At 40.2% G+C, this 19,797-nt stretch overlaps 1 protein-coding gene across 3 annotated transcripts in view; it reads right to left on the bottom strand.

Moving 5' to 3' along the window:
* Positions 1-19,797, bottom strand: part of myocd (myocardin) — a 128,636-nt gene that overhangs the window by 71,387 nt on the left and 37,452 nt on the right. For all 3 annotated transcript variants that reach the window (XM_072558304.1, XM_072558303.1, XM_072558302.1), the window contains exon 3: positions 11,867-11,922. In XM_072558304.1, the coding sequence (XP_072414405.1) occupies positions 11,867-11,922 (56 nt within the window). The remainder of the gene's footprint in view (positions 1-11,866; positions 11,923-19,797) is intronic.

Here is a 19,797-nt window from a genome sequence, read left to right on the forward strand (position 1 = left end):
TCTGTACACAGTGACAAAAGATTAAGAGTGTGTGGCTGAAGTTCAGCCAACATTTGAAGAGCAGCTCCTTAAGTTTGGGCTTTCTTCATTTGTAGTCTCAGTGCTGAATCAATCAAGCTGATAGCATCTTGAACAGCATATTCAAACAATCATTAAGCTGAATCGTTTCTCAAACACATGGACTGCAGCACTAACTTCATTCTGGGCATCAAGGGAATTATTCCATTTCAATCATGGACTCATAAATCAACTATCTTGCTCCAAATCCAATTATTCGATTCTGATGTTCTAGATGCTCCAAAAATTTTCTATCATTATAATTGTCAAAATTGTCAAAGTTTATACTATGAGTAATTATCTGTAATCAAATTGATCCTGGAAATGATTTCCACTTTCCAGTTAGATGCAACAATAAGCGATTGCTTTTACGCAATGACAGGTATAGTTTAGTTGGGAGTGTAATTTTCTTAGAATGGTGTGGGTTCAGTCTTAGCGATTTGAGCACAATATCTCAACTAACATTTTAATGAAATACTGAGGGTCAGCTGTACCTTTGGAGGTGCAACTTCTTAGTTGAGAGGGTCAATTGAGGCCCTGTTTGTTGTCTCAGGTGTCTGCAGATTGACACATTCTGAGGTCAAGAACTATGTGCTGAGAGATGCAATAAAACTTGGGACTGCTACTGCCAAGGCACAGTGGAGAAAGATCACCGTCTGAGGTCTTCCTGCTGAAGTTAAATGGGGGTCCATTCAGTTATAGGACCCCGGCCAGTGCCTCAAGTATATATAAATATAATCCTGTAATAGTAAGAGATGCCTTTGGTTTGTTTGGACAGTGCCAATCTCCAACATCTGATTGTTTCCTTGATATGCAACTGTACGGAACTGAACTGTGTTTGTGACTACGTATACTGTTATGATATTCTTACGAATAAAGTACGTTCTTGAAATAAAAAAGGTATTTGTAGAAGATCCCATTGCAATTATTCCCCAGTGACTTATCCAAAATATATCCTTAATCAACATCACTGAAACAGATTATCACATGGCTGTGTACAAATTAGTTGTGTTTCCTGCAGTACTACACTGAATGTACAATGCATTCACACTGAAGTGCTTTGCAATATCCTGATGTTATAACATACACAAAATAGTTATTCCCCTTTTCAATACTTACGTCCAAATTCACCTGGAAAGGACAATTAGGTGGGTAGGACATCAAAAAGATCTGAGAACTTTTTATCAAATGAGATCTATGCTGTCTGCCTTCAACATTTTCTCCTTTTTCAGCTTCTCAACATTTGCATTTTACTATCTTTTTAGTTCTTTAGAATTTTAAACTTAAGTCTTTCGATTGCTAGACAATTCACCATCAGCTCTACAAAATGTGTCTTACCTGAAGAATGGTGACTTTTGATTCCATTTTCTCAGGAAGGGAGTGCCACAAGCTTAATCCATCAACAAAAAAACAGCTATGGGGTACTCTATGCTACTTTCTCCCCACCCCCACCCTCCTCTAGCTTCTCTCTCCACGCTTCAGGCTCACTGCCTTTATTCCTGATGAAGGGCTTTTGCCCGAAACGACGATTTCGAAGCTACTTGGATGCTGCCTGAACTGCTGTGCTCTTCCAGCACCACTAATCCAGAAAAAGACAGCTATGCCTATCATAGCATTCAGTTGTTTCTTAAATACATTCTTGCCTGAAGAATCTGATTTGGAAGTCCATTTCACATTTCGAGCAATGTGTTAAGAAGTTTAGCTGTGATGGGAGAAACTAATACTTGGGAATAGAACTAATTATTTTTACCACTACATCAAATCTCTCAAAATCACAAGATGTCCTTTGGGATGTTTAACTATCTCCATTTAAGTAATATCAAACACCTTCAGTAAAAGCTTCTTACAATTTATAAGACAATTAAATCAATTATAATAATTTGGATCCTATCACAGAGTGCCATTTTCAATAATAGTATATATTGCAGTCCTTGATTTCTATGCGATAAACGTGCCTGGAAAATCCCAAGTATCTCAATAATATTAATAATTCAATCTTTAATCCAGCAAGACGTATCAGTATTAAATTTAGATTTCATACTAATCATTTTCACTGTTTCATGAAAAAAAGTGTTCACAATTAAAAATGTAACAAGTCTGCTACATACAGCTTTGAAATTCAAACCATTTCAAAATATTTAAAAATAACTGGAACTCATTTCCAAACACAGATCCACATCACATTGTGTCTTATGTTTCATTTTTTAATTTTTTGCAAAGTTGAACTGAATTGAAAAGAGTAATTGATGCAAACCAAATGTGGAAGATGATCCTAATTTCTTTGCACGTGTTATTTAATCATTCCACCTAAGTTCAGAATCACTCCTTATTCCAACCCTCGATTCACTCTCACCACAACACTTTATCCAAGTCTCTGCAATGGGTGAGTTCAAACCAATACCATATTACCAATGAGCAGCAATCTCCATTCATTATAATTACAGCTACCCAGAAACTTTTCAGGGACAGCCTAGCAGTAAGTTCCAGTGTTCCAAGAGTTTGTTCCAACACCATACACTAATCTGTGGTGTCTGAGCAGGTCAAGCTGCAACAAGGCTCTTCAATCACTTGGAGTGAAGGATCCTCACTCAAACAGCAAGTCTGGATAGTAGCAGAGGGAGATTATATTGGTAGAAGAGATGGGTTTTGAACCACCAGGTTTTCTGAAGATCTGTGATCTATTCCGTACACAGCTTTTATCTTTTGTCCTGATTATGTCCCCCACCCAGCAGTCAGTCTGTTTGACAGGTTGTAGTTAAGTAGGGAGCATTCGAGAGCAGGGAGTAAAGCTAGTTCAGTACTAACCATGATATAAGCAGTTTAATCCCAGTAGGGAATCAAACTTTTCACCTCAGGGACCTTTGTAAGGCTTGGGATTTTTTGATGGAAGTACTCCTGATCCAGAAATAGTGTTGCTAGGATACTTAAATTCTCAAGCCTAGGAAACCACACCATCCACTGAGTAACCTGTAAAGGAGGTTAAATTAGAGGACTTGCTGTATCCTACTTGGAAGAGGGTTTTTGGGCAAACCTTTGCCTCACCTCTGAAAAACCTAGAGTGGACTGGATGGGGTAGGGATTCAAATGATTGAAAATTTTAACATCTGACCTAATACCGACTCTCAGATTTTGATGTGTTAAGATTCTGTGGCCCTGCCCTACAGACTTTAAACCAGGAATTAAAAGCAAAAGAGTGTAAATTCAACTTAATTGATTGCAAAATTATATTGAGAAAACAAAATAAGAGAAGGGAAATAAAGATAAAATTGAGAGAGAGTGAAATAGAAGCAACAAAAAAATAGAAAAAGTATTAACAATATCCAATACTCAATACATTTTGAAGGAATGAGAGTTTACACTTATAAAATCAAATATTTGGTGCTTGATGACAATCCATATCTCTCTGGGCAAAAGCTCTATTTTTGTCACACTGTGTTTACACCATTAAATGAGCTAAAATCAGCCCAACTGGTTATTTGCTAATAAAATGAATGCAAGAGTACTAACATCTTTTCTTCCATATTTATGAGGTAACTGGCTAGTAAATATAGCAAGTTTACGTCATTGCAAGGATTTCATTATGGAAACTTTTGGTAATGTACTGCTAGAGCACAGCCTGTGGAGAATTAGGGAAGTCAGGACAGCAATGTTCTGATTTATGTGTTTAGTTGAGTATGGGAGGACACTGAAAGTTGCTGTACAATTTATTTCATGATAATGGTGAGTAATGGGAGCCTCAGCCATTATAATGCTGCAGTGTACATAGGACCAGTCATTTCTATCTGAACTTGTTTCACAGTTTTTGGTGTGCTAAAGAGGAGCTTTTGCCCAGAGAGACATACATTTCCTCAGATAAACTGACAGTAAAATCCTTTTACATAGAGTTCCTACATAGGGAAGTAGGTCATTTAGCCAATGAGGGTCAGCCATACTGACCCTCCAAAGAGAATCCCACCCAGACCCATTCCCGTAACCCTGCATTTCCCATGGCTAATCCATCTAGCCTACACATCTCTGTGACACTATGGGCAATTTAGCATGACCAATAGACCTAATCTGCATATCTTTGGACAGTGGGAGGAAACCAGAGCACCCAGAGGGAACCCACACAGACACAGGGAGAATGTGCAAACTCCACAGTCATCCTAGGCTGGAATTGAACCCAGGGTCCCTGGTACCGTGAAGCCACCGTGCCACACATAACATCATATAGGTAACAGTGCATTGATACCCCAGGCAGCAGGAAGGTGGTGGTGCAAATTGCACTGTTAGCAGCTTGTAGCCTTGTTTACCATGGAGAATCTATGCAGTTCTATTTCATGTTACTAGAAATAGTGCAATGCGAACAAATTACCCTTACCCTATTTTATATAGACTATCAAATTCTCAACAGTATAGTTCAACATTAATGGGCCCCTAGAATGTCTTGATGCAGATAGGAATCAAACTACAGGTTCTTCAAAAGACACAGATACTTTATCATTAATCCAACTTCAAACACACAGATGGAACTGTGTTTCCATTTCATGTTGTATTAGACTTTCTGGGAGTCTATGGGCCCAAATTCAGCTTAGTTACTTTGTCCACAATAGCTTTACTATCTGACTCAGGAAAACAATTGTTTTATCTTCAAAAGGTGAAGACAACCTTATAGCTCATCAGCTTTTATGTGGTCTTGACTCTAAATTTTACCAAAGATGACCTGGTGAATAATAGGGTTTCCTGATTAATTTTTCCGTGCAATTAGATATCACAAAATACATTGCCAAGATTTTAATGAGAAAAGGGCAAGGATTTTGGGTTCTGTTTTTCTCACTACTGAAAGGACAGACTAGTCCATACATTATTTTTAAGGCTCATCTTTGAACTGCGTCCCTATAGTTATTTTTGTATGTTGAATAAATCTGATTAAATAGGACAGCCTTTATAAATTTCTTTGGTACTGTACTATTACTTGCCTTTGGGGTGTGTGAGAAAAGTTGGCAGGCTTCCCAGAAATCTTACGTTAAGGATTTAGAGTTAAACTTTGCCATGCTCACTCATGCATGGGAGCGATTAACAATGCAGGTTTAATGTCATAAGGACGTTTATTGGAGGCTTGCCTTGAACACTAGGTGCAAAGTTATTGACGGTATTAGGCAAAAGTGAGGACTGCAGATGCTGGAAACCAGAGTCTAGATTAGAGTGGTGCTGGAAAAGCACAGCAGGTCAGGCAGCATCCGAGGGGCAGGAAAACAACATTTCGGGCAAAAGCCCTTCATCAGGAATGATTCCTGCTCCTCGGATACTTATTGACAGTATTGCAATTTGAGGAATTTGCAACACTGTTTGCACTGCAGTTAGGAAAAATTGCAATGTTGTTATGAGTACTGGGGCTAGGGTAGGCTACTGTCCTCTGATCTTGGGCATAGCTCTTAAAACTTCTACATTTATTATAATTGTCACAAAACCAGAGTAACAAAATTGTGTCATCATTGCTTACAGGAGAAATAGCCTCAAAAAAACCCCTTTTTTCTGAATCATATGGGAAGCAGGAATTGACATGTTTTATGCAGAGAATGTGGCAGAATGATAACATCATTGGAACAGCAATCCAGAAGTCCAGGCCAGATCCCTGGGGACCTGGGTTCAGATCCCTCCAAGTCAGAACATATAAGGCAGAAATGAGATTTTAAAGCAGGAATGGTGACCGTGAAATGAGCATAAAGGCTGGTTTATTAATCTCTTGACCCAGTTTGGGCTACATGTGACCCCAGAACTCTTAACTGCCCTCTGAAATGGCTGAGCAAGTCACTCAGTGCAACAAAGGCAGGTCGTGCTCATGATGCCCACACCTTATGAGAGAATAAATGATTGATCATGTTGCATTAGTGTGAAGAAGGCTTTGATTTTCTTTATTCTTGAATTCAAAATTCTCCAATTTTGAATGGAGTGATTTTGAAAATGGAGTGATTTTGAAAATGGAGTAATTTTGAAAATGCCTTTCCTCTGCCCTGACTCACTTCTCTGAATGAAATACTTTTTAGTTAACTTAGTTTTCTGAATAAACCTGAACTTAGTTTGATAATTGCTAATCTATCTGTGCTCTTTATGTGATCTGAAACTTTCACATATTGGCAGCTCAAAAATGAGTCTCTAAAGGGTATCAAGTTCACTCAACTCTTATCTGAATTGCCCAGTGACCATATGACTTGATATGCAAGGATGTCAACCATTATTTACGTTTTGACCCATAGCTCATCTTTCATATTTGGATGCAAAAACAAAGAACTAAAAGCAAATAAAGTGCATATTCATCTAATTAATGTACTGCTTTAACTTTTAAAAATTTTGAACAATCAAAAGTTTACTTTGCTGTGTTCCAACAATCAAAGGATCAGTGTCCACCATCAAAACTATCAAAGTGAGCAAATAAAGGAAACATGCAACATCCTTATCTGCACATTACTCTGTGAAAGGGAGAAGGATTTGATTGTAGTACAATGTAAATGTGATACATGTTAATGAGATGAGCAGCATTAGGTGGAAGATCAGGTTCAGAAAGGGTATGTGGTAATGATACAACAGCATGGATGGGCTGTACCATGTTGACTAAATTAAGTTGAAAATCACACAACTGCAGGTTATAGTCCAACAGGTTTTTGGAAGAACTAACTTTCAGAGCGTTTCTCCTTCATCAGCTAGCTGTGGAGCAGGATCATAGGACACAGAATTTATAGCAAAAGATTACGGTATCATGCAATTGAAGCAATATATTGAACAAACCTAGATTGCTATTAAGTCTTTCGTCTTTTAGTATGGGCTGCAGGTTTCTAAAAGATGAAAAACTTAACAGCAGTTTAGGTTTGTTCAATATATCACTTCAGTTGCATGACACTGTGATCTTTTGCCATAAATTCTGTGTCCTATGATCCTACTCCACAGCTACTTGATGAAGGGGCAGTGCTCAGAAAGCTAGTGCTTCCAAATAGACCAGTTGGACTATAACCTGGTAGCGAGTGATTTTTAACTTTGTCTACCCCAGTCCAACACTGGCACCTCCATATCATGACTAAATTAAGAGCCACTTGTTGGAACCATCAGACTGAAAGCATGCTTTATGAAATGGAAAAGATCATTGGTAGATCCCTTATGCCACAGAGTCATTCAGCACGGAAACAGACACTTGGGTCCAATTTGCCCATGTTGACCAAGTTTTCCAAACCAAACTAGTCCCATTTACCTGCATTTCGTCCATATCCTTCTAAATCTTTCCTACTCATATATCTGTCCAAATTTCTTTGAAATGTTGCAACTGTACCTGCATCTACGATTTCCTCTGGCAGCTCATTCCACCTATGAACCACCCATGTGTGAAAATGTTGCCCTCAGGTCCCTTTTAAATCTTTCTCCTCTCACCATAAAAATATGCTCTCTAATTTTGAAATCCACTACCTTAGAAGACCTTTACTATTCCCCTTATTTATGCCCCTCAATATTAAAAAAAAACTTCTATAAGGTCACCCCTTAACCTCCTACACTGCAGGGAAAAGGAAATCCCAGCCTTACAAGCCTCTCCTTGTAACTCCTCCCAACTCCTTTACTCAATGGTATTAGCAAAGAAAGCAAGTGTGCCAAATGCCTTCTTAACCATCCTGTCGACCTGTGACGCAACCTTCAAAAACTAAATACCTGAATCCTTAGGTCTCTTTGTTCAACAACACTCTCTGGGGCCCTACCATTAACTGAACGAGTCCATTCATTATCTTACCAAAATGCAACATCTTGCATTTATCCAAATTAAACTCCATCTGCCACTCCTCAGCCCATTGGCCCAATCGATCCCTTTGCAAACTTAGATAATCTTCTTCACTGTCCACTGGACGCCAATTTTGGCATCATCCGCAAACTTACTAACCCTGTCTCCTAAATTCTCATCCAAATCATTTCTATAAATCACAAACAACAGTGGACCCAGCATCGATCCGTGCAGAACACTGCTGGTCACAGGCCTCCAGTCCAAAAAACAACCCTCCACCACCACCCTCTGTCTCCAATTGACAAGCTCTCCCTGAATCCCATATGATCTCACTTTACTAATCAGTCTACCATGTGGAACTTTAAAAACATTTGATACAAGTTTTCACAAGTACCAAAACATGTTGCATTACAAAATGCATGCTGTTTAGAGGCACAGCTAACCACAAAAATCTAAATTGGAAGATAGATGTTTAATGGCAGAGCCAGGTGCATTTGGAGATAATCGCTTCACTGGAATCGATTTGAAGTGAGTTAATTGGGAATCTGTCAATGGATTAATGTTCTCTTTCTGACTGAGAAAATTTGTCTCAACCTGTTCAGTTTATCCTGATGGTTGCAGCTCCTGGCATCATTCTTAGAAACCATTTTTGAACTGTTTCCTTCCTCCATGTCTTGTTAGCATGGGTAACACAACAACTGAAAAGTATATATTACAATTTTGGATAAAAACAGCACATTTGAGTAGAAAGGCCAAGTCAATTCTGTCACCCAGCCTGCATTATAAAGCATATTTTAAAACACATGGCAATTTTGAATGGACTGATTTTGAAAATGTCTCACACCACCCCAGCCCTTTCCTCTGCCCTGACTCACTTCTCTGAATGAAATACTTTTTAGTTAACTTAGTTTTCTGAATAAACCTGAACTTAGTTTGATAATTTCTAATCTATCTGCGCTCTTTATGTGATCTGAAACTTTCACACATTGGCAGCTCAAAAATGAGTCTCTAAAGGCTATTGAGTTCATTCAACTCTTATCTGAATTGCCCAGTGACCATATGACTTGATATGCAAGGATGTCAACCATTATTTACGTTTTGACCCATAGCTCATCTTTCATATTTGGATGCAAAAACAAAGAACTAAAAGCAAATAAAGTGCATATTCATCTAATCAATGTACTGCTTTATTACTGAGTTCAGGTGATTTGAATCAGTCAAAATGTGATGAATTCAACAACACAATTTACTCATTAGATATTATCTTTCACAGCAAATAGTTTTCTGGTGCTGACATTTACCTCCAAGTGTCTTGCAGTAAGTTGCTTAAGTGTTGCCAGGTTATTACCATGACTCCTGACAGGTGAGCCTTACTCAGCTGACAGAAATCCCAAAGTAAACTTTGTGGGCTTGGTAGGAGGAGTCATTAATCTGATATATTCCTCATCACATTATTATAACTCACAAGTGCTGCACTTGCAACAAGGCCAAGTGCACCATTCCTGATGAAGAGCTTTTGCTCGAAACGTCAATTCTCCTGTTCCTTGGATGCTGCCTGACTGGCTGTGCTTTTCCAGCACCACACTCTCAACAAGGGCAAATGTTCATCTTTCCGAATGCTGCATTATCAAGGATTTAGTCAACACGGAAAAGTAAAGTCACCATAGTCCTCTCCAACTGCAATTAGAGAGAGACAGACAACTGGTGGACTTTTTTTAACCTGAGGGTCACCATCCCTCTGGTGAGTGGAGAGTTTCAGAAGGAGAATCCTTCATGGTAACCTCAACCAGTGTGGGAATTGAACCCAAGCTGTTGGCATCACTCTGAACAACAAACAAGCCAACTGAGTTTTCTTTCAAGAAAGAATAATGTTCTAATTTTCTTCAGAGAAAAATGCAGCTACCGCAGGGAAAGTGTGACACCGCTTAAGGATGCAAATTCAGACCGTGTTTCAAAATAATACTTTTTGACAGAGAGAACCATTTCTTGGCACAAATATTACATGACCTTTGGGATGTTGTAGCTCCACCAATTGAAGGCAGTCAAAACTGCAAGAGTGTCGCAAGATAATTTTGAATCCAAGTGCTTTGTCAGTAGATTTGAAAATGCTATGAAATAGGTGATCAGTGAAAGCTTACTGTACTAACAACAGACGTACACAGCTCCAGTGACAAACACATGTCAGCAAACAAAGCATCCGGACCACAAGACTGAAACGTCTGCTTCATAAAAGACAGATTTTTGGTAACAGCATAAAACACTATATGTGTCACCACACTGCATACAAATGTATGAGTCAAGAATAATTTGTGGGATACTGCAACAAAATGCCATAATTTAAATTATTTGGAGAGCAGGTAGATGAAAGAGCATTTATCATTTCACCTTTTATTTGTAGAACAGTAAAGATTGTCCATGCATACCTTTTTGTAAACAACAGCAGCTCAAGAAGCCAGCTCACCACCACCTTCTCGAGGGCAACAATAAAACAAGAAATGCTGGCATAGCCGGTGACACCCATATCCCTTGAATGGATAAAACAAAGACAGGCTCCCACTGCTGGTTTATCCTGCTATGTAATTGACTTGTCTTTGACAGTGCCTTTCTGTGACTTGTGTTCCATGTGATTCTGCACCAGTGAACTAAATGTTGGGGCTATTGATTGTATTGTTCTATGTTTCTGTCAAGAGTTGGTGTTCATGCTCTTTAATCAACTAACAGGATGCTCTCCCAGAAAATAAATCAATCATTGCTACCTTCTATTCTATCTGAGGGCAATGCATTCTTTGTATATAAGTCTCCCTCATGTAATTTAGTGGTTATATAATAAATTGATAATACACATAACAATAAAACCTGTCATTATTGTTCTTAATTGGATCATTTTATTGACTTATTTATGCATTTCAGTGGCTTATTCTTCAATCAATTTCTTGCAGTACATGTGCACCAGTGTTCAAATGTTTTGTACAAAAACAAATATATCCTTTCATAAAATATGCTGAACATTTTGATCAGTAAAGTTGAACTTCAACACGCACATCCCAGAATTCATTATTTGGTTTTGACTCATTGATCGCCTTATGAGAATTGATTTGAAATCACAGTTTTCTAGACAATTAATAGTCATTAATCTACATAATTAAATGGTGAATTTATAATCTCCAAAACAGTTTTAATATGGAATTGTGCATAGTCTCATGTCATGTTCCAAATACAATCCTTCTGTACATGACAGGACTGGGATAATACAACTTTGGAACTCATCTAATGTGACAACGTGATTGTTTCACAAATTGTGTTTTGTTTTAAACTGAGGACAAAAACTTAGTTTGAGTTGCTTTCTGCCCCTGCGACTCACTGAGAAATCTAACTGACAATTCAAAAGTAACTTCTTTACCCAAAGAGCAGTGAGAATGTGATAGTCTGGGACTTTCTTTCGCAGGAGCACAGGAGATTGAAGGGTGACCTTACAGAGGTTTATAAAATTATGAGGGACATAGAAAAGGTGAATAGCAAAGGTCTCTTCCCTTGGGTAGAGGAGTTCAAAACTAGACAGCATAATTTTAAGGTGAGAGGAGAAAGATTTATAAGGGATCTGAGGCGCACAGAGGGTGGTTTGTGTGTGGAATGAACTGCTGACAACATGGTAGATACAGTTACAACTTGGAAAATAATTTTGGACAGGTATATGAATAGGGAAGGTTTAGAGGGATATGGGCCAAACTCAGGCAAATGGGACTAGTTTTTTAGTTTTGGAAACTTGGTCAGCATGGAGGGTCTGTTTCCATGTTATATGACTCTAGGGGTTGAAATGAAAACTACAGATGCAGGTGAGGTGAAGTGAGACAAGCATGAATGGGAGAAGAAAATTGAGGGTTACTGTGATAAATTTAGACAAGGAAAGATGGCAGGATGCTTAAGCGAAGCCACAAAAGTCAGAGTGGACTCTAGAGGCAAACAGCTCTGTTTACAGCAGTGTATCATTGAGTCTTGTTGCATCATTCAAATACTGTTTGAATTAATACCATCCATAGTCAGGACTACATTTGCCATTCATATATTGCATACCTTTGCTCTTTCCAGGCTTTTCCTCTGCTCATGGAATGCAGCTGGACTCTTTAGTGCTGGAATAATAAACAAAACAAATCCAAATTGATCAGCAGGAAAATCAAGATCTCCAATTTCAGTTTACAAAATCACCCATAAGCATGTACTTCCTCTAGTCAATCTCACAGAATGCCATGTTCAGTTCCTTGATTCCACAAATTGCTCCACTGTGACAGAAACTGAAATTAAACTTGTTTCTAATATAATCACATATAATCAATACTAAATTATACTGTACTTGTAATCATAGCATCCTTCTATGAAGACAAAATCTATCCTTGGATATGTAGCGTACATTATGGTAGCATTAATGATTTCAGACTTATATTCACCTAAAATGCATTGTTCCATGTTTAATCAAAACCCTGAAATGAGCAACTTGCTGGAATTCATGCATAACTCACCTGTTGAAATTCATCCTGCAATACTTAACACAACTTTCAAGTCATTTAGGCACTGAAACTTTTATAAAAATAATGGTCTGCCTTTCCAAGATATTTATGTAGAGAAAGCATAAAAAAGTTTTGTCATCCAACACTGGTGTGAATCTCTGTGCTAAATGCTATGATTTAGCATGGCTCTAGGCTACTCTTCAAAGGAAATGCACCTCTCTAAAGAATAAGCTACTCCAAACATTGCTTTTGAAGAATTGGCTGATCTTAACTCATGGGTTGAAGGTTGAGGTTGAGGTCAAGTCGATGTCACATCCTGGCCCCCTTCATTGAACTCAGGTAGGTTTCTCAGGTCATGGAGTTATAAGACATCCTACAGAAGTCTGCTGTGAAATGAGCTAACATGAGCTGTGAATAGTTAGATTGATTATGATTTACAAATTCTCCATTCAACAATTACTCATGTTTTAACACTCAAATAAAGAACTGTATTTGAGAAAGTTCCTGATGCTTGCAAAACAGCATTAATTGTAGCTTTCCACAAAGATAATAGCAGCACATCCAGTGTATATTACTCATAACCCACAAAGGGAGGCACCTCCTCTCACACTCTGGTTTCTTTTTATGTAATAGTCCTTTGCTGGTATGATCTTTATCTGTTCACCTGTCAGCTGTCATGAAGAAGAAACTGAAATACAAAATTTTGACTGCAGCAAAGTTACCTCCACTGGATTTTTCTTTATTTCTGATAGTTCTCTTTCACATCTGATCAAGTGCTTTATGGAACTGCACTTGTTTATGTGTGTCACAAATCAGTAACACAAATGTTAATCATGATCATTTAAAAAGTGAAAATGACGATTGGTGGGCAAATAGAAATATGGCAGGACGTTGTAGTATGTAGAAGTTGTATTTTGCCCAGATCAGAGGTACGAGGAGGGGAGGCTGGCAGGAATTGCACTCATCCTTTTTTAGTTCACCAGCCAACTGCAGGTGCCACCTGAATTCCTGACAGGGAGCTTGTTGATTCTGGGAATGTGGATGATTGACCAGCCAGGGTGGTAAGCAGAAACTGTGGAGGAAAAGAGGCAGTTGGTGTGTGGTGGCCCTCAGCTCTTTGCCAATTTATTTTGTAGATGAAAGGAGTAGAAATATTCCTGGCGGCTCCACAACAACAACATCATGTATTTTTCTTGTGACTTTAATGCAAAGCAAGTGAAAAAGTTAGCTTCCTCCCCTTAAGAATCAATGGTCTGACTGCAAGGCACTTGAGAGTATTACATGTCACTTCCTGGGGGTGATGGTTGACAAAGTTTTAAAAAGGTCCTGACAGAAGTGTTTCATCCCTATCTGCATTGACAGAGGGATTCTGCCTGTTTCAGACTTTGGGCACTGACATCTATGTAGAAACCGTTGCCCACGTGCTAGTCAGCGTACTGCTCATTGACTCATCCTGCACTGACTCATGTGTAAAGTCATTATCAATTTGCATTTTATTGCACCTTTAACATATTAAAATGTCCTAAGATGATTCACAGTGTTGTATGTCTACTTTGCCTTTAAGAAAGTTCACCATTAAGTTCACCATGCGCTGTGTGCATTTAGTCTTGTGGCTCTGTGTGGGTCTGCAAGCTAAACATTTGGTTTGCTGTGATGCCTGCTTCATATCTTACAACGTGTTTTGCTGTTTTATATAAATGAACCAACAGAGTTAATCAACCTCTGATGAGTGACTGATATTAGACTATTACTATTAACATGATACACAAGAGTGTTATCAGACAAGATTTAAAATGAAGCAACATAAGGAGATATTGGAAAAGAAGATGAAAGATTTTCAGTAACATTTTAAGATGAAGGGAAGATATAAAGATGGAAGAGAAGGAAGGAAATTCCATATCACAAAGACACAATGTTAAAGTCAGTATGTTACAGGTTTATAGTGTCACTATATTCCAAATATCTAGAATTACTGTACAAGTGTGCAGTTGCTATCCTACAAGCATTCAATATTAGCACAGTACTTTGGAAGAATAGTAAAGCCATACGACAGGGCTCCCACATTGTGCTTGCACTGATTTCAGGACGACAGGGTGGCTCAGTGCTTAGCATTGCTGCCTCACAGCAAAAGGGACCCGAGTTTGATTCCATCCTCGGCGAATGTCTGTTTGGAGTTTGCACATTCTCGCTAACGCTGCATGGGTTTCCTCTGGATGGTCTGGTTTCCTCCCACAGTCCAAAGATATGCAGGTTAGGGGTGGATTAGGCCATGCTAAATTGCCGATTCTGTCCAGGGATGTGCAGACTAAGTGGGTTGTGCAGGGAAACGCAGAGTTACAGGGATAGGGTAGCAGGTGGGTCTGAGTGGGATGTTCTTCAGAGGATCAGGGTGGACCTGATGGGCCGAATGACCCGTTCTCACACAGTATGGTTTCTGTGATTCCTGAGGCTTCGTTAAGTACTCTGAATTTTTTTCGGGTGGGCATGGCTTCATCAATTGTTCACTCATGCCTGAGTCCAGCACGTCCAAACAGAGACTGTGAAAAAAAGTAGGTTAAGCCTTTTGTTTTCTGCCTCTTTTTTCATCAACATTCTCACGATGGATTTGGGGTCTGTGCGTTAAAATGGAAGGCGGTGGAATGGGGTACACTGAACTCTTTGCACTTTCCCTGCTCCAACTTAAGCTAACCCAGCCCACCCACTGAATAATTCCAACCCCAAACAGTCACCTGAGGGGGTCACACAAAGTCTGAGGCATTGAAATGGAGTCACATCGGGAAAAGGTTTGGAAAGCATCGCCCACAGAATGTTGATACATTAGATTAGATTTCCTACAGTATGGAAACAGGCCCTTCAGCCCAACAAGTCCACACCAACCCTCCGAAGAGCAGCCCACTCAGACCCATTCCCCCACCCTATACTTACCCCTGAGTAATGCACCTAACACTATAGCCAACTTGCCTGACCTGCAGGTCTTTGGATTGTGGGAGGAAACCGGAGCACCCGGAGGAAACCAGCACAGACATGGGGAAAATGTGCAAAATTCTACACAGACAATTGCCCGAGGGTGGGATCAAACCTGGGTTCCTGGCGCTGTGGGGCAGTAGTACTAACCACTGAGCCACTATGCAGTCCCAAAGGTAAGCAACGACAAATACAGTCCCTGCAACTGCAAATCTACCACTTGCAAACACCAATCCCATACCTGGTCAGGGATTGAATGCATGACCTTGGCTTTATTAGCACCATGCTCGAACCCTCTGAGCTAACCGACCAACTGATACTTTACAAGAATGTGATCATATGAATGGAGAATATAACCATACAATATTGTTACATATTACAACCAAATATCACTACATTACTCACAATGCCAGCACTATACTACAGTAGAATGGCAATATAATTCGAGGGGTGATAGATACAGGACTGATATCAGAGGTAGATTCTTTACTCAGAAAGTAGTAGGGGCATGGAATGCCCTGTGCAACAATAGAAGACTCGCCAACTTTAAGGGCATTTAAATGGTCACTGGATAAACATATGGATGATAATGGAATAGTGTATGTTAGATGGGCTTCAGATTCACAGGAGGCCAAAGGGCCTGTGCTGTATTGTAATGTTCTAATCTAATCTAATCTAATATCGCTAACCATACAAAGTAATATGAATATTTTGTTTCTTACAGATTCTTTTTTCTTGTAAAAACTAAAAGAACTGTAGATGCTGCAAATCAGAAACAAAAACAGAAATTGCTGAAAAAGCTCAGCAGGTCTAGCTGCATTTGTGAAGAAAAATTAGAGTTAACGTTTCGGGTTCAGTGATTTTTCCTCAGACCTCCTGAGCTTGTCCAGCAACTTCTGTTTTTGTTCCTTTTTTCTGTGTCAATTTGAATGTAGAACGGTTTGAGCATAGAAGTCAAGAGAATGTCTTACTTCAGCACCTCTTGTGCATGTCGGAAGTGGATATCAGAAAATGTGATACCTCCAAACTTTAATTTTCCATCTATCGATTTTAACAGCCCACTTTCCCTGCACTTGCTGCACTGTCCCTGCACTGTGACGGAACTGTTATGTTGCAAATTCCACTTCTAATATCATGACAAGATAAGAACAGCATGCAGCACTAAATGTTCGTAGGTCATTGTCAAGGCAAGAACAAACTGGGTCTCGGAAATGGCATGCTCAGATTTGAATTTGCTTGTCACAGATGTTCACGCATTGGAGCAGATCTTGATTGAGTCTAAACATGTTGCGACTGTACAGAACATTGGTTAGGCTACTTTTGGAATATTGTGTGCAATTCTGGTCTTTGTCAGATACGAAGGATACTGTGAAACTTGAAAGGGTTCAGAAAAGATTTACTAGGATGTTGCCAGGATTGGAGGGTTTGAACTAGAGGGAGAGGCTGAAAGGCTGGGGCTGTTTTCCCTGGAGTATTGGAGGCTGAAAGGTGACGTTATAGAGGGGCATGGGCAGAGTTAATAGACAAGGTCTTTTCCCTGGGTTGGGGGAGCTCAGAACTAGAGGGCATAGGTTTAGTATGAGAGGAGAGAAATTTAAAAGGGACCTAAAGGGCAACTTTTTCATACAAAGGGTGGGGTGTGTATGGAATGAGCTGACAGAGGAGTGGAGGAGGCTGGTTCAATTCCAACATTTAAAAGGCTTCAGGATGGATATATGAATAGGAAGAATTTAGTGGGATATGGACCACATGTTGGCAAATGAGACTAGAGTAATTTAGGATACCTGGTCAGCATGGATGAATAGGACTGAAGGGTTTGTTTCTGTGCTGTACACCTCTACGACTCCGACTCAACAGGGAAGTCAATGGCTATAAATATGTGGGAGATTAGGGTGCTAATTTTCAGTTCCGGATTATAAAATTTGGGGATGGGCATGAAAATGAGTGTCATTTCCTCTTGGAACAGGTTGGCTTTTGCCGTGTAATTACCTGGTTGTCAGCTCATTACATATGCATGCACAAAGTACATGGTGAATCTTGTGGTAGGGAATGGCAGGAAGTTGATAGTCATGGGGTCAGAGGTCCTGGTGCCATACCTCAGCAGTATCCAAATAGTCATGCATTCCCTCTAAGCAGGAGAATTACTTGGGCTCTCAGAATACACGCATGTTCAGCCTAGTATTCCGGTCCTTACCCCTATCAGCCTGCCTCTCTTCACCAGTGAAACCTCCATCCTTGGCGAGCTTCCTTGACTTATATCCATTACACTCCATCCTCCATCTCTCAGACACCAAGTGGACCCCATGCAATGTAGACTACAGCATCTCTCTCTTAATCGAGACATGGTACAGACTAACACTCCCATAAAAGTTCAAAAAAGCTTAAAAATACGAGGTAGACCATTTAGGACAGAGATGAGGAGAAACTTCTTCACCCAGAGAGTGGAGGCTGTGTGGAATGTTCTGCCCCAGAGGGCAGTGGAGGCCCAGTCACTGGATTCATTTAAGAAAGAGTTGGATAGAGCTCTCAAAGGTAGTGGAATCAAGGGTTATGGAGATAAGGCAGGAAGGGGATACTGATTAGGAATGATCAGCCATGATCATATTGAATGGCGGTGCAGGCTCGAAGGGCTGAATTGCCTACTCCTGCATCTATTGTCTATTGTCTATTGTCTAAAACCACCTCGCCTGCTAAAGGCCACTTCTACACAGTTAGGAATCTGAGGACATGTCCTACTCGCTCATAGAGAATTTAAAATTGTGAAGAGGAACTTCATCTTCTGAGTTAACTTTTTAATGAGCATACACGATATGTATGTAGGCTTCCTAACACTTGCTGTTTGGGAGCTTGACCTACCATTAACATTACAAGAAGTCATTTGCAAACTTTCCTCCCACTACTGGGAATCTGATTGTCAGCCAATCTCCCAATCAAGTTCTCTATCTGCCGTGTTTCTAGCTCCCTGGAATGGCATAAAATTCTGCCTGTAAAATGGGATATTGACACACAAAGATTATGCACCATCAAGATTTATCCCACTGTCTGTGACCTCTGAGTTTATTATTTTTTCTCTCTAACTAGATCCAGTTTGATTCACTTTCTGCACTAGAAATGCAATATTCCATGTTTCGGGCAAAAGCCCTTCATCAGGAATAAAGGCAGTGAGCCTGAAGCATGGAGAAATAAGCTAGAGGAGGGTGGGGGTGGGGAGAAAGTAGCATAGAGTACAATGGGTGAGTGGGGGAGGGGATGAAGGTGATAGGTCAAGGAGGAGAGGGTGGAGTGGCTAGGTGGAAAAGAAGATAGGCAGGTAGGACAAGTCCGGACAAGTCAAGGGGACAGTTACAACCGTAAAACCTGCGCCCACATCTCCTCCCTCACCTCTATCCAAGGCCCTAAAGGAGCCTTCCACATCCATCAAAGTTTTACTTGCACATCCACTAATATCATTTATTGTATTCGTTGCTCCCGATGCGGTCTCCTCTACATTGGGGAGACTGGGCGCCTCCTAGCAGAGCGCTTTAGGGAACATCTCCGGGACACCCGCACCAATCAACCACACCGCCCCGTGGCCCAACATTTCAACTCCCCCTCCCACTCTGCCTCGGACATGGAGGTCCTGGGCCTCCTTCACCGCCGCTCCCTCACCACCAGACGCCTGGAGGAAGAATGCCTCATCTTCTGCCTTGGAACACTTCAACCCCAGGGCATCAATGTGGACTTCAACAGTTTCCTCATTTCCCCTTCCCCCACCTCACCTTAGTTCTAAACTTCCAGCTCAGCAACTGTTCCCTTGACTTGTCCGGACTTGTCCTACCTGCCTATCTTCTTTTCCACCTATCCACTCCACCCTCTCCTCCTTGACCTATCACCTTCATCCCCTCCCCCACTCACCCATTGTACTCTATGCTACTTTCTCCCCACCCCCACCCTCCTCTAGCTTATCTCTCCATGCTTCAGGCTCACTGGCTTTATTCCTGATGAAGGGCTTTTGCCCGAAATGTCAATTTCAAAGCTACTTGGATGCTGCCTGAACTGCTGTGCTCTTCCAGCACCACTAATCCAGAATCTGGTTTCCAGCATCTGCAGTCATTGTTTTTACCATGCAATATTCCATGTTTATCAGAACCCTTAGAAACAGAAGTTTTCCATGCTTGTTTGATGTTCAGTGACTGTTAATACGCAGGAGCTATTTTGTAGATATTGAGGTTGCCCAAACAATGTTGAGCTGGATGATATCTGTGTGTGTGACATTGACCCGGGGTGGGGGGTGGAAGTGGTGGTTAAATCAGGATGAGAGTACCCAGAGTGTGGATATAAACATGGCACGAGACGACCACTGTCCACTGAACCTCTCAGAATTGTCAGACAGGACCTTTGCTTGATACAATGTTATGAACAGTCACAACATTGATTGCACAGAACTCAAATGTGATTGAAAACAGATACATGTAGTCAAATACAGGTTGTTCATGCAAGAAGATCAACTTTCAAATGATCCATACAATTTATACCACAGCAAAAGAAAGGTTGTCA

This window comes from Chiloscyllium punctatum, chromosome 39, assembly GCF_047496795.1.
Source record: "Chiloscyllium punctatum isolate Juve2018m chromosome 39, sChiPun1.3, whole genome shotgun sequence".
NCBI lineage: Eukaryota > Metazoa > Chordata > Chondrichthyes > Orectolobiformes > Hemiscylliidae > Chiloscyllium > Chiloscyllium punctatum.